General features: G+C 51.2%; 1 protein-coding gene across 2 annotated transcripts; it reads left to right on the top strand.

Moving 5' to 3' along the window:
• Positions 1-63: 63 nt before the first annotated feature.
• Positions 64-14,800, top strand: Tmem127 (transmembrane protein 127). 2 transcript variants are annotated; one of them, XM_005339577.5, is made up of 4 exons: positions 64-223; positions 626-949; positions 10,108-10,272; positions 11,117-14,800. In XM_005339577.5, the coding sequence occupies exons 2-4, from the start codon at positions 706-708 to the stop codon at positions 11,422-11,424; spliced, it is 717 nt and encodes a 238-aa protein (XP_005339634.2). In that variant the 5' UTR covers positions 64-223; positions 626-705; the 3' UTR covers positions 11,425-14,800. The 2 variants fall into 2 exon arrangements, with proteins under 2 accessions (XP_005339634.2, XP_040126675.1); XM_040270741.2 differs by lacking the exon at positions 626-949 and having other exon boundaries at positions 73-223.
• Positions 14,801-15,096: the final 296 nt, after the last annotated feature.

The raw sequence follows: 15,096 nt of genomic DNA, 5'->3' as shown, positions 1-15,096 counted from the left end.
GGCCCTGCGCTAAGCCGGCGGCGCGCGCACGCCGTGACGCGCGCGGGGGACGGGGCCCGACGCCGGAGGAGGTGGTGGCCCAGGAGGAGGAAGCCGGAAGTGCATCGGACCGGGTCGGTCTGGGCGTTGCGGGATTGGGGCCTGGGATAGCTCGGCCCCGGGCAGCTAAGAAGCCCGTGACGGGGCGGAGCGGCGCCATTCCAGCCCCGAGGCCTGCTAACCGGTGAGAAGCAGGGGGCAGAATGGGGAGGGTCTTTTTTTCCGCGCAGGTTGTACCCCAAAGTGCCGGTCCCCGACCATCGGTCCCGGATCCCCGCGGCCCAGCCGCGTCCTCCGACCCTGGGCACCTTCTGGCCCCGACTCCGGAATGCAGACATCCCACCACCAGTGGTCGATCCTCAGTACCTCCGCCCTCCCTGTCCCGGTGTGCCCAGACCCCATCTGGTCCCCGACCGTCTCTCTGCCTGGGTCCCGCATCTCTAATCCAGAGTCCCCCGTCCCCGCCCCCCGAATCCCGCAGTCCTCCAGCCTCCGCTCCGCCCTGGGTCCCACCCCCCACCCCCTGGTGTCGGCTCTTACAGCCTCGCGCCGGTAACCCAGTGCATCGCTCTCCTTCCCGGGACAGGGACAGGCAGGCTCTGCGCGCCCCGCGGAGGTCGGCGGCGACCAGCAGCGACCGCAGAGCGACGGTGGGCGGCCCCGGGCATGTATGCCCCTGGAGGCGCAGGGCTGCCCGGCGGGCGCCGGCGGAGGAGTCCGGGAGGCAGCGCTCTGCCCAAGCAGCCGGAGCGTAGCCTGGCCTCGGCCCTGCCTGGCGCCCTGTCTATCACTGCGCTGTGCACTGCCCTCGCCGAGCCCGCCTGGTTGCACATCCACGGAGGCACCTGTTCCCGCCAGGAGCTGGGGGTCTCGGACGTGCTGGGCTACGTGCACCCGGACCTGCTGAAAGGTGAGGGCGCCGTGCTCCTGCCCTCCGGGCCAGGGGGCGTGCAGTATGTGGGACTAGCTGAAGCAGAGATAATTGGGGGGAGGGGGTAGCACTTGGTTGAAGGAAACAACCCGTTCCTTCTTGGTGTCCATGCCCACCAGGTGGCTCTGTATGGGGTCCGACCTCTAATTAATTCTAATGTTCTTCAGCTAAGCACCTACTCCTCACAGCCATGCTAATCCGGACTGACTCCTTGTTATTTTAGGATTCTGCCCATGGAAGGGCGCTATATGTGGAGAAAAGATAAGGGTGCTAAGGGTCGTGATTAGCCATACTCTTCTAAGGAACCTGTGAGATACAGGAAAGCAGCTTTAGGTCAGCCTGATTGATGGAGAATAAAAGGAACTTTTAATATGACTAGGTTTTAAAAAATATTTTAATTCTATGGTATTTATACTTTTCTCAAAGAAAAAGGGGGTCCATGGCATTTTGGGTCATCAGAAGTCAGTTCCATTGCCAACAAACAGTTGGAATTTGGCTCCTGAAACTCTTATAAGTAGCCTAACAGGTAAAGTTGCTTTGTTGTTTTCTCATTCAGGTAGGCAGAAGAAAGTGACTGTTCTCTTTACTTGGCAAGGCAGGAGTTCAGAGCCCACAGAAGGGCCTGTCTCAAGAAGCTCTGTGGCATGGGGCTGGGGATGTGGCTCAAGCGGTAGCGCTCGCCTGGCATGCGTGAGACCCGGGTTCGGTCCTCAGCACCACATACCAACAAAGATGTTGTGTCCGCTGAGAACTAAAAAATAAATATTAAAAAAAAAAAAAAAAGAAGCTCTGTGGCTCATCCTGCCCTGTCCTACCTCCATTATAATGGGGGTAAAGGCTGTGTAGTGTGAGGGTAGGACTATACTATCTGATTTCTAAGCTAAAAATGGTCAGTGAACCCCCAAACATCCCTTAGAAACATCACAGTTTATCACCCCATTTATCAACCATTCTTAAAAGTCTTCCTGTTTCCTTCTGTGCCTCTCCCTGGTTGTGATGTATTCCAGATATCTGCTGCCCCGGTATTAGAAGCCCTTCCTGTTAGATATCTGTATGTTGTCTCTTGAAGGATTCAAGCCCTGGAATTTGGTGAAAAGGTCTTATTTCCCCTCTGTGCATAGGGTCATATAGCATATCTGCAGATCTATGCTGAGAAATCTTATTCTGTAGTAGCCTAATGCTATCTTTCTCTAATCATTCTCTCTCTCTCTCTTTTTAATATTTATTTTTTAGTTGGACATGAATCATCTTTATTTATTTATTTTTATGTAGTGCTGAGGATTGAACCCAGGGCCTCGCACGCTACCACTGAGCCACAACCCCAGCCCTCTGATCATTCTCTTAATGTTTTGCTTCTCTTGAGTTTTAGAGGCTTTTGGATGATTTTATAGAGAACAGGTTGGGGACTTCTGGTTTGCTTCCAGATTTCACCCTGAATGGTGCCCTGGCCTGGGTTGGTTCTTTAAAACCAATGGAGGCCTGGGGATGTGCAGCTTTTTCCATGTCATGTAGCTGATGGCACAAGGGCCATCAAATTCAAGTGAATCTGCATGATCTTCCCCTCAGCACATTCCCCCTGCATCTGCCTTCTGGGAAGTACAGTGGCCACCTTCCTACCACTTCCTCCAGGCCTTTTGCATTTCACCCCATAGGGTTTCAGGGGTTCCGTGTCAGTTCACGGTGCTTCCTCTTTGAAGATCATCCTGGGTGTGGGAGTTCATAAAATTCACATGACCCAGGGAGAGGCAGACTGGTCCCACATCCTTATTTCAGAAATCCAGGAAGCTGTGCCTCAAAACAGTGAAGTGATCTCAAGGCGACCCAGCTAGTTGCCTAGCCGAGACTCCCTCCGATCTGTGACACCAATGTATAGCGATTCTGTCTCTCATTTAAGGTTTTTATTCTGTGTTACTGTAACTGTCAAAGAATAATCTCACAAACCAGGCGTGGTTGTACACGCCTGTAGTCCCAGTGGCTGGGTAGGCTGAGATAGGAAGATCACTTAGGAGGATCACAAGTTCAAAGTCAGCCTCAGAAAATTCGAGGCGCTAAACAACTCAGTGAGACCCTGTCTCTAAGTAAAATACAAAATAGGGCTGGGGTGTGGCTTAGTGGCCAAGTGCCCAAAGTTTAATTCTTGGTACACCCCCCCAAAAAAAAAAAGAATGACCTTGCCTTAGTGTGCATCCTTGTCAAAGGCATGTGAAAAATAAAAAGAAGTTCTTGGTGTATGTTCTCCTATGTTCACATATGTATTTACCCTTTCTAAGAAATTATGCAGAACAGATTTCATCTTACATAAAATCTGTTACCTTAACCTTTACATTACTTCTGCTATGTGTTTAGAGGTCTTAGCCCATGGCTTGTTTCTGTGGCTTGCCCGTGGCTGTCTCCTTGTCCAGTGCAAGCAGGAACACATGGTGTCTTGTTCACAGGAGAGTTGGCAGTGGTGCTTTGTGAGCTGTCACAGAAACAGGAGAGGGCAAAGAATCAGGAAGTCCCTGATTGCTCCTCTTCTCCCTTTTCTTTACCTGTTGATTTTGGTATCCAGTGAGCTTTCAGACATGTGGCATCCTGGGCGACCATGCTGATCCTCAGGACCTGACAGATAGCGAAACTTGACCCTGGGATATTTCCCATCTCAAGAGGAGCAGAACTGCTGGGCACAGATGGATAGATGCTTCCAGGGGAAGAACAGACCTGCCAGGCTTCCTCGTGCCATGAGGAGTGGGGCAGGCCAACTGGTCGCACCAGCGCCAGTGTTGTCATTATGTTAAGTACACTCTATGTCACCTTTCGGTTTCTGCTAAACATCTTTTTTGGTAGATATGGTCATCAGCCCCACTTCACAACCATCTCAGCTCAGGTACATTGGGTAATCTGCTCAGGAGCACACAGCTAATCTGGGTGGCATTGATGCCGAAATCCATTCTCTATTACCACCCACCTTGGTGTGTTCAGTTTTGTTTCTTTCAGTCAGAGATGCCCAAGACTTATCATTTCCCCGTTCTGGTTGAATTTTGATCACAAGCCCAGCCAGAGCTGTGCTCTTTGTCCCCCTCTGCCTCAGTGATCAGGCTCAGGTTGGTGATCCCAAGGCAAAGCCACTCATCCTCCACTCAACCAAAGAGGCTTTAACAAGTGCAGCCCAGCTCAGAAGGTTCTGTCCTAAATTCTTCCATCCCCCAAGGGCTGCCTGCTCAACACATAGCTCTTGAACTTGGCTCTGGGTTCAGAGCAATATTCAGACCTGGGGAAGGGGTGACCCATACCCCCTTTCTGTCTCCCTGGTGAGGCCAGCAAGGACAGCTCCATGAACAGCCTCAGGAAGCATTTTTGGAGAATGAGGAAGTTTGGAATTTGGAATCAGGTGACTCACGATTGACAGCAGCCACTGGAGGATCCAGGGCTTTCCTGAGAGGGCCTGTGTACCTGCGGGTGGTAATGAGGCAGCTGGCACTGCAAGGCCCTGCAGGGCCTGACCTTAGTCATCTGGACTAGCATCATTGCTGTCTATGGGAAAGACCTGGCTGGACACTAGAGGGCCCTGTTGGAGGCCTGTCTGAGATGTGTCTAGAAGCTAAGAAAGTCAGTGAGGAGAGGCTGGCAGGTAGGACCATGCACACAGAGAGGGACTGGGACAGTGGGGAAGTGCCTCTAACTCACAGGGACCCGATGAGGAGGAGGGAGGTGGGACAACAGCAGGAAGCTGGTCAGAAGCCACTATAGCCTTCCTGCCTACAGCCCACATGGGTCAGGAGGGGGTTAGAGTAATGGGCAGGTAGACAGGAAGAGCCAGGGCCTTCAAAACAAATCCAGCCCTGTGACTCACCAGTGACCTTGGGCAAAGTCAGCTCCCTGGGATCCTATTACATAGCAGCTGCCTTCTTTCCTGGTGACTCGAGGGGACAGTCAAGCAGTGTTTAACAAAATAAACAGGCTAGAGCACAACTGGAGGACAGGGTGTGTGTTTCACCAGAGTACGGTGGACCTAACTACTGCTTGGATTTAAAGTCAGGGACTTGTCCCACGTGCCTTCCTCTTCCACAAATAAAGTCACACCTACATAACCCTTGGGGCCTGTGCCTCTGGTCCTCCTCTGGAGAGAGAGTAGGTACAGTTGCCTGCCCTGCCTGCTGCTGTGTAGAAAGGGAAGCAAGACAGAGTAAGGCCGTGTCCCCAGGGAAAACTCTGAACTGAGTCCTCAGTGGTCTGGGATAACTCTGCTGCCTTTCTGTGTGCCGAGACCTCTCAATGAAAGTCCCATTGGAGACAGGGCAGCAGGCTCCTGGATCATCCATTATCGTCATGCAAAAGGAAGTTCACAATTTCTTTCTTCTGAAATCTTAGGGCATGGGCTGGGGATATAGCTCACTTGGTAGAGTGCTTGCCTCACATGCACAAGACCCTGGGTTCGATCCCCAGCACTGCAAAAAAAAAAAAAAAAAAAAAAACAACAACCAAAAACAAGGAAATTTAGGAGGCTATCCAGTGGAGATAAGCATGTACATGAAATCTTAGGGCTTCCTCACAGTTTTGGGGTGTAGAAAGGCAGCTGGCAAATCTGCCTGAGGTTCAGACGGAAAGCCCCTTCTCTGAGCCACGCTGTGGTTCTGATGAGTGAGCCCTCCGTCTGATTTTAATGGACACCTCTTCTGACCCACACATAATAACTGTGTGGTCCAAAAAGTTGGTGTAAGAAAAACACACTGGGTGATGTTGCTGTGGCCCAGTTGTAACAGCCCCTGACAATAACAGAACAGGTGGCTGCTTTGTCATTGGCAAGGAATCAGCTGGCCCTTCATTGCACCCTGTGACTGGGACAGGAGCAGATATTATTGCTTTCATTTGATCCATGAGAGAAAGAGGCTGAGAGACGTCAAGTACTTGCTCAAGGTAACCTGTAGGATCTGGCAGCAGGTCCAGAATCTTCCTGGTGTCCTGACCATTACCCAGAACTGGACTTCTGGCCCACAGTGCTGCAGAGGCTCAAACACCACATGAAGCAGATTCTGCCCAGTACGTCCCCATATGAGCACTTCCGGTTATTTAATGACCCTAACCTTTCTTGCCTTTCTTTTTTCCTTGAGTTTTCCTGCTGCAAGCTGTTCCTTTAGCAGCCCAGCAAGCTGCTGCTGAGGATGCTCTGGCAGCATTTGTCAGCCCCTGACCCCTCCACTCCAGGCGCCTCTTTAGGATTTGATTGATTATCTCCGTTAGGGAAAATAAAGCAGCTGACTGGGGCTCAGTGATTCCAAGCAGCACAGGGCAGGGTGTGAAGTCACTCTGACCTGGAGAAAATCACTTAATTCCTGGGGCCCTGACTCCTCATCTGAGCTGGGAGATGAACCACCCCCAGGTGGTGGCAGGATGAACTAAGAAAACATTAGACTCTGGGTGTGCTGGCTTTCCCTCAGGGCTATGCGGGGCACCTCCCTCCGTGTTTGTCTCTGGCCAGGGGCTGGTGGATATCTGGAAGGGGGGGAATCCTCTGTGAAGCTTTAATCACGTGCATATTTTCCTTATTACTAAAATAAATGTATTTTGAACCCCAGGCATATAGAAGTGTATATAATAGGTGCACATTTTAAAAAATTTTTTTAGTTGTCAATGGACCTTTATTTATTTATTTTTAATATCTTTATTTTGTTTTTATGTGGTACTGAGAATCAAATCCAGTGCCTCACACATGCTAGGTGAGCACACTATCACTTGAGCCACATCCCCAGCCCCAATAGGTGCACATTTTTAAGGATAATAAAATGAGCATCCTATGCTCACCAGTGAGCGGAAGCAGCAGTCTTTTTGAAGCCCAGCGGATCCCTTTCTTCACTCTTTCTTCACTCGTTGCCTGGCTGCATTGAGTAACGCGAGTAGAACCCAATGAGACCTGCTGCAGAGCAGCCTACCTCTTCCAGGGCATTCCTGGAAGCAGCAGAGGACATTCGCATCCAGCCACATCCCCCCAAGTACTGCACAGACCCTGAGAAGAGCCATCTCAGCTACTAACAGTAATCAGAGCAAAGCAGGGGCAGCCCCTGCCTCCTAGGCATTTCTTTCATGGAGGGCTGTGGGGTTTGGGACTCCTGCAGCCCTGCCATGCCGTCTCAGCTGTGCAGGGGCTGGATGCAATACAGGCTGGTCCAGCTGCGGGCAGAGCTCTCGCTCCCTGGCAGTGTGCCGCCGTCACTGGGGCTGGCTGTTCGGGCCCCAAACAGATGGTCAGCAGATGAGATCATGACATTCCTAAGGGCAGCTCAATGAGTGACCCAAAGCCAGATGGAAGCACATGAACCTTGTCCTGGTCCAGCTAGCATTTGAATGAAGAATTCTGAGCCTGAGGTGGGGTATACCTGTCAGTCACAAAGGTCCAGCGCCTCCCTCTGTCCAAGACCCCATGATGGGTCAACTGCTGGGTTGAGTCGGCTTTGGGTCCCCTGCCCCTCGCTCCTGGACTTTTCTTTCATCCTTCCACCTTCCTCTGGGATCTGGGACAGTATTTCTTGGAGAGAAGGCTTGGACCATGTGCTCGAGGGTTACCTGCACTGCTTGTCAAAATCCAGATTTCTCAGCCCTGTTCCAGATGTAGAAATCAGACCTCTGGGGGCCTGAAACATGCTTTCAACCAGCACCCAAGATACATGGATGTGTATGAGGGCTTGATTATCACCACCCATAGACTCATCCTGACCAAGATTTGGGAAGAGATCTGTACCCTGAGTCTGGCCAGCCTTTTCCAGGTTTTTTAAATCATTTGTTGACCTGTGGCCTGAATGAAAGAGCTGGCCAACACCTGGAAGAGTGGGGAGGGGAAATTAAGGCCCATGACTTTCTTTAGTTTTGCTGTACTGGGTATTAAACTCAGCGGGGCTCAACCACTGAGGTACATCCATACAGTCCAACTTTTTTTTTTTTTTTTTGATACCAGGGATTAAATCTAAGAGTGCTTAACCATTGAGCAACATCCCCAGCACTTTTTTTGTATGTGGTGCTGGGGATTGAACCCATGGCCTTGTGCATTCAAGGCAAGCACTTTACCAACTGAGCTATATCCCCAGCCCCCCTAGCACTTTTTAGTTTTTTAAAATATTGAGACAGGGTCTTGCTGTCACTTAGGGCCTTGCTAAATTGCTGAGGCTGGCTTTGAACTTGCAGTCTTCCTGCCTCAGCCTCCTGAGCTGCTGGGATTACAGACATGTGCCACTGCACCTACCTCCCTAACCTTTTTTTTTTTAATTTATTTTTTTATTTTTATTTTTTAAATTTTGAGACAGGGTCTTGCTAAATTGCCCAGACTGGCCTCAGACATGCAATCCTCCTCCCAAGTAGCTGGGATTACAGATAGGTCAGCAAAATCCATTTTCTTCCCCCCTGCCCCCAGTACTTAGGATGGAACCCAGGGCGTCATGTGGTAGGCAAGTGCTCTACCACTGGTGTACATCCACAGCCCTTTTTATTTTGAGATGGGTTCTCACTGACTGAGACTGGCATTAGACTTGGGATTCTCCTGCCCCAACTTCCCAAGAAGCTGGAATGACAGACATGTGCCACTGTGCCTGGTCATTTTCTACTTAATCATGATCTGACTTCTTTTGGGATCAGACTGTATTTTTTTTTTAATATTTATTTTTTAGTTCTCGGCAGACACAACATCTTTGTTTGTGGTGCTGAGGATCGATCCTGGGCCGCACGCATGCCAGGCGAGCGTGCTACCGCTTGAGCCACATCCCCAGCCCGCAGACTGTATTTTATTCTGTGCTTCTAGAAGCTTTGGAAGTTTGCATGGCTATCAAAACAGTGTTGTGTAGTTAACAAATGATGCTGAAGTTCTGTGAGGAAGAGTAAATCCCTGTATCGGATGCCTCATTGTCGTCACCCTGGGACCTGCCTTCACCATGGCTCTGAATATTGCTCTGCCTCCCCATCTTCTCTTTCCTTTGTTCTCTCTCATTTAGGGGGAGCATGCGTGCACCTTGGCGACGTCTATTAATTTCTGAGCCTTTTGGGGCTTTGTGGTGTGAATCTAGTTCCATAATTTCATTTCCCAGCCCCCTTCTCTTTGGGTCTATGCTTTGTTTAAAAGTCTTGTTCTGTAGGGTTCAGGGAGGGAGTGAAAGCAAATGGGCCAGTGCTGTCTACTGTCTTTCTGCATCATTTAATACTTTCTTTTAGTTACTGATTTCTCTAAACACCTTCAACTTCCCCCCCTTTTTATTTTATTTGTTTTTCATTGTGGTAAAATTTAAAAAGAACAAAATTTACCATTTTAGCTGGGCATGGTGTTGCACACCTGTAATCCCAGCAGCTCAGGAGGCGGAGGCAGGAGGATTGCAAATTCAAAGCCAGCCTCAGCAACTTAGCAAGGCTCCTAAGCAACTTAATGGGTCCCTGTCTCAAAATAAAATATAAAAAAAGGGCTAGGGATGTGGTTAGGTTAAGCACCCTGGGTTCAATCCCTGGTATAAAAAATTCTTTTTTACTATTTTAACCATTTTTGGTGTTCAGTTCAATGACATAAAGAATGTTGACACGTTGCACAAACATCACCACTGTTCTTTCCAGAATTTCCTCATCATCCCATATTGAAACTCTACACATTATAAAACACGATACTCTCCCTGGCATTCCACTTTCTGTCTTTAGGAATTTGACTATTTCAGGTGTCTCATATAAGGGAACTCAGACAGTATTTGTTCTGGGTTTGCTTATTTCACTTACTGTCTTCAGGTTCAACTTCTTTTTGGTACAAAAGGGAAGGAATGAGTAAGTAGAGGGTCAATATTGACTGATCTCTGGCCTTAGCCTTTCTGTCTCTGCTCAGGTGACAGTGGGCTTTCCCCACGAGCCCCAAGCATCCTTTAGCAGAATGGGTTAACATACCACATTCATTAATTGCCAGGACCTTTAAAAACACTGAGAAGTGCAGGGGAATGCTGCACGAAGAGCCTTAAAGGTGCATGGGAACACGGACCCAAGGTTCCTGTCTGCACCTGTGGAGGTTGTTCCTCTGCAGACCACTCGTGCAGGAGCCAAGCCAGTGTCCTCTAGGGCTCCCTGGCTTCACAGGATGGTGGGGGTGGGGTGCTGCCCATGCCAAGGTGTGATTGGGGCCTGAAGCTTTGGTTCTCCTCCCCCAGATTTCTGCATGAACCCCCAGACAGTGCTGCTCCTGCGGGTCATTGCTGCCTTCTGCTTCCTGGGCATTCTGTGCAGCCTCTCCGCCTTCCTTCTGGATGTCTTTGGACCCAAACATCCAGCCCTGAAGATCACGCGTCGCTATGCCTTTGCCCATATCCTCACTGGTAAGCCCAGGGCCTGCTGTCCTAGGGGAGGACCCAGCCCAGAGTGGGAGTGGCAGGTGGGACTCACTTCTGCAGGCAGACATCACTCCAGGTGCTCGAATGCCGAGCTCTTGCCCTCGGAGCACTCACTGGGTGTTAGCAGCTGGCTCCAGCCATTTGCAGATGGACTTGCAGGGAGCACGAGCCTGCTGGGCACTGCTGGAGACAGGGGATAGTGTTAGAATCCTGCGAGAGACCCCTCAGCTCTCCAAAAATAGCAGCTGAAGCTGACTCGAGCTTAGGACCTGGAAAGAGCAAGGAAGGAACCAGGCCCAGCCCTGTACTTCCCCTGAGAGCACAGCGGGCTCTCCTCCTCTGCAGGCCGGCCTTTGCAGGAGGCTGGGCTGGTGTGCGTGTTTGATTTAATGGTAGTGCCAGCTACCTGTAGCTCCCACATTTTATGTTCCTTTTTTTTTTTAGTTTTAGATGGACACAATACCTTTATTTTATTTATTTATTTATTTTATGTGGTGCTGAGGATCGAACCCAGTGCCTCATACATGTGAGGCAAGCACTATGCCACTGAGCCACAATCTCAGCCCTTATATTCTTATATATTCTTTTTAGGTGCCCAGCATACCCAGGCACCTTAGTATCCCAACTGCAAATTCTTTAGACAGAGAATCTGCCTGGTCTAGTCGGAGTCAGATAGCTGTTCCTAGCCCTGGGCCGTAGAACTCCTTGCAGGGCCTGGGGCCAGGTAGGCTCCTACTTAGAATGGAGCAAGAGGCTGTGATTGGTCCTCAAGCATCCTAGCCACAGGGCATCTGCTAATCCTCCTTCTTGCTGTCCCTCTGTCCCCCAGTCCTGCAGTGTGCCACCGTCATCGGATTTTCTTACTGGGCTTCTGAACTCATCCTGGCCCAGCAGCAGCAACATAAGAAGTACCATGGCTCCCAGGTCTACGTCACCTTTGCAGTTAGCTTCTACCTGGTGGCAGGAGCTGGTGGAGCTTCAATCTTGGCCACCGCAGCCAATCTTCTGCGCCACTACCCTACAGAGGAAGAAGAGCAGGCTCTGGAGCTGCTGTCTGAGATGGAGGAGAATGAGCCCTATCCCGCAGAGTATGAAGTCATCAACCAATTCCAGCCACCCCCTGCCTACACACCCTAATGCCAGCTGGGCTCTTCCTCCACAGCCCCTCCCCCAGTGCTGCAGCTCCTCTCACACCCAGAGGGCCTGCTTCCCCAATAGGCCTCACCAGTAGGACCCTGACCATCCTCACCAAACCTTCCCCAGGAGAGATTCTGCCTTTAGGGTTGTCCATGTGTCCCTCCTCCCAAAAGCTGGGATCCAGCAACTTTATATAATGCCTTCTCCTTTCCGCTACCCTCTGTTCCCTTCCATTCACTAGTCACTACCAACCAGGGATGGTCAGACAAGTATTCCCCCATCGAGGGCCACATCTTTGGGACCAGGACTCCCTGGGGAGCTGCTAATAGTGGACATTCCCAGAGAGAGAAATTGTCAACAGGGCCCAAGAGAGAAAGGGGACCATGTTGGCAGACTCGAGTCACCAGGCTCTGAGCTTGTTCCGCAGCTGTGGCTCCTTGACCACCTCCTTCCTCCTTGGAGTGCCCTAGTCCCAGGCTGTCCACTCCCTGGATTCTCTGCACTTTAGTCTTTGGACTTCTCCTCGCGGGAGAAGGAACCACCGTCATCGGGGAGTAGAGGGCCGCCCTCCCTGCCCACCCTGGCTTCTGTGATGGGAGCCAGGCAAGGAGAGCAGGACCTGGCAGGAGCCCGCGCCTTCTGGTGCCTATATAGGACCAGTGTGAAGGGGACTCCATCTCCCAGCCCCTTCACCTTTTAAAATGAAAGGAAAAAACTAAACCAAGCAACAACCACCATATTCTCTTTTTAAAATAGGGACAAGGCTGTTATCATTTTTCAGAAATGAATCCCATCCCTTTTGGCTCTGCAATAGTTTGGACCACAGCTCCTTCCGAGCCCTGGTGGCCCTCCCTGAGTGTCTCCCAGAAGAATGCAGCCCCTCTCTCCTGGCTCCCTCCTCCCAGTAACGGTGGCTCCCTGGGGCCTTCCTGTGGAACCATTGCTGCACGCCTCAGAGGGCTGAGGACTGTGGCCTGGCTGGCTGGCCAGCGTGGTGCTCCTCAGGACTGCAGCACTGAGACGGAACCTGGCCTCAGCTCAGGAACAGGGGCCACAGCAGGGCAGGACCCTCCTGTCTCCACATAGGAACTCCGACCAGGCAACAGGCCTGCCTACAGCCTTCAGACTCCGTGTGTCCCCTAGAATGTGACTTGGGCTACAGCTCGCTGCATGCCCCTGCCCCCTTCTTGAATGTACTCTGGTCGCAGTGTGCTCCTGGCTCTTTGTTGCCCTCCATCGCTCTGGCTACCCTGTTTGCTCTAGATGTAGCAGAATTTTCTGCCTGAGACCTGGAGTATCACATGGGGAAAATGGGAGACACCCCCAGCCTGGATTCAGATGACTGAGCTGTCCGTACTCAGTTCTCTGGAGCCATGTCCAGTGCTGAGCTAAAAAGGGAACATATTCCAGTCTCCCATCCTTGAGGTGATAAGCAGTTGGAGCAAGAATGCAGAATGGATGCTGCCATTGAGCTGTGGTAGAAGGGGACTGTCATGCCCCTGGGCGCCTTTGGCCAGAATGACCAGGGATGTCTGGACAAATGCTTGTGTGGGTGAGGACCATGTCTGCACACGAGTGAGTGAGTGGCTGCTTGGAGTTCACTGCTGTGATGCCAAAGCGTGCCCCGCGGTGATGCCCCCACTCCTGCACACCCGTCCCGGAGGCAGGAGAGGCTGCCGAGTGATGCCTGAGCACAGAGCCAAGGAGCTGAGTTAATAAGTCTGTCTGTCAAGTCCTGAGTTTGTCATTGGCAGGTTTCTGAGGTGTGGCTAGCTCTTTCTGAGTGTGAGTGTCTGAGCGAGCAGGCCAGAAGGCCAGGCACCAAACTCGCATGCCAAAGTGAACGGTCATCTTGTAAGGCCTGGGCACGGCCCTGTGGACCGTTCCATGTGATTCGGAACCCACTTTTTATTGGCTTCCCATGCCTCTGGCCTTTCTTTCCCTGCCATCCTGACACTGATAGTTTGTCATAAAAGCCCTCCGGTTGTGTTTTTCTTTTTTAGGAAAAAAAATTAAAACGCAAAACAAAAAACAGAAACTACAGATAAGAATGTAAGTGCCAATGGCTGCCTGTCATTTTTCTGTCACAATTTTCCCAATTTGATCTGTTCCCTTCCTCTCGGAAAAGCAGAGGACATAGATGAGGCTTGTGATTTAAAACAGTGAGAAAGGACTTGGCGTGTGCCTGCTTCATGACATCTGTACCTCCAGAGGCCTCCTAGCCCTGACACCTTTCTCACAGGGAACTTCCAAGCCCTTCAGCTACACACAGTCGATGGCGTCCCAGCCCTTTCTCCCTGCCTCCCCTGGGGAGCTGCAGGAGAGCTGTTGGACCTCACTGTGGGGAGGAAGGCTTTAGCTGCCCTTTCATTGATGCCATAGGACGCAATGCTGACGGAGGCCTAGGAGTAAGTGGTTCCAGAATGACCTGCAGGAGGCGTTTCCAGGTGGTGCTGGGAACTAGTGTTGCTCCCACTCCATTCTCCACCCACAGCCTGGGTCCCAGTGTATATGATGGAGGACTTAGGGCTTCCTTAGGGAGCGACCGATTTAGATGGTCTTTTTTTTTTTCCCTGCGAAGAGTACACGTCTTTATTAGGAGCTGAGAATTTGTTCTCTTCTGCCTGCTCAGACATTCATATGAAGGGTCCCTTGTGTTATGCACAAATCACCATTAGCCTCCATGAGAACATGGTGATTGGCAGGATCCTGTCTCCTGGGATTTTGATGTCCTTAGTTCAGGAGATGGCCTTGTGCCTTGTGGAGGGAAGTGAGGTGTCTGCTGGACAGCTAGAAACAGCGCTGTTCCAGAGGAGGAACAGGCAGCTTCAGGGGGAGAGGACATTCCCACCAAGGGGATGGCAAGGACAACACCGCACTGGGGACCAGGACCTGGTGGGAGAAGGGGTGAAGGCCTATGGAATGCCCTAAAAGCCACAGGGAGAGGGAAGGGGGCACACAGCTCCATGGGCATGACAGTGTGAAGGAGGGCCTCCTGGTGTAAAATGTGAGAAGGTGGGACAGATAGGACTGACACCCCAGTAGGGGGGGAAGCAGCAGTCACAGCCAGGGGCTAGGTAGGGACCCAATAACCCCAGTCCTTGCAAATCCGCGAGCATTCATACTCCACAGTTGGAAGGTAGAGTCAACTGCTGCGGACCTCGGTGGGGCACACGAGGGGCACTAAAAAGCCCTTGGGAAGCAGGAAGTGGTGGTTGCCAAGGGGAAAAGATGTCCTCACCACACACCCAGAGGCTCTCCAGCTGGCATCTCACCCACAGTTGTACATGCTCTGGGGCACTATGCTAATGAGACCCAAGGTTCTATAGGGAGACACAAAGGAACTAATAAACTTCCTGGCCCTTGTTTTCAAATAGCCTGCAGTCTTCCTCTTTGTGCAGTTTTTTGTGGGAGTAGCACTTTGATGGAGGTTGGGCAGTGTGTGGAAGAAAGAACGTGACTACTTTTTGATGGGTACACGGACATGAAGGCACTCTGCTAGGGATAGAGGTTTGGGAACTAAGAACTACTGGGTTCCTCACTGTAGTGCTTGACTTCACTGCTGTGGGAGAAGACAGCTCCCTCAGCAACGAGTTCACTGATCCCAGTGATGGAGGACTGGCCTGCACATTTGACTGCATAGGACACCTGGGGGTGAAGGACAGGTGGAGA

This window comes from Ictidomys tridecemlineatus, chromosome 12 (assembly GCF_052094955.1).
Source record: "Ictidomys tridecemlineatus isolate mIctTri1 chromosome 12, mIctTri1.hap1, whole genome shotgun sequence".
NCBI classification, from domain to species: Eukaryota; Metazoa; Chordata; class Mammalia; order Rodentia; family Sciuridae; genus Ictidomys; species Ictidomys tridecemlineatus.
The sequence above is the reverse complement of the archived record's forward strand: the minus strand, read 5'-3'. Positions and strand labels throughout refer to the sequence as shown.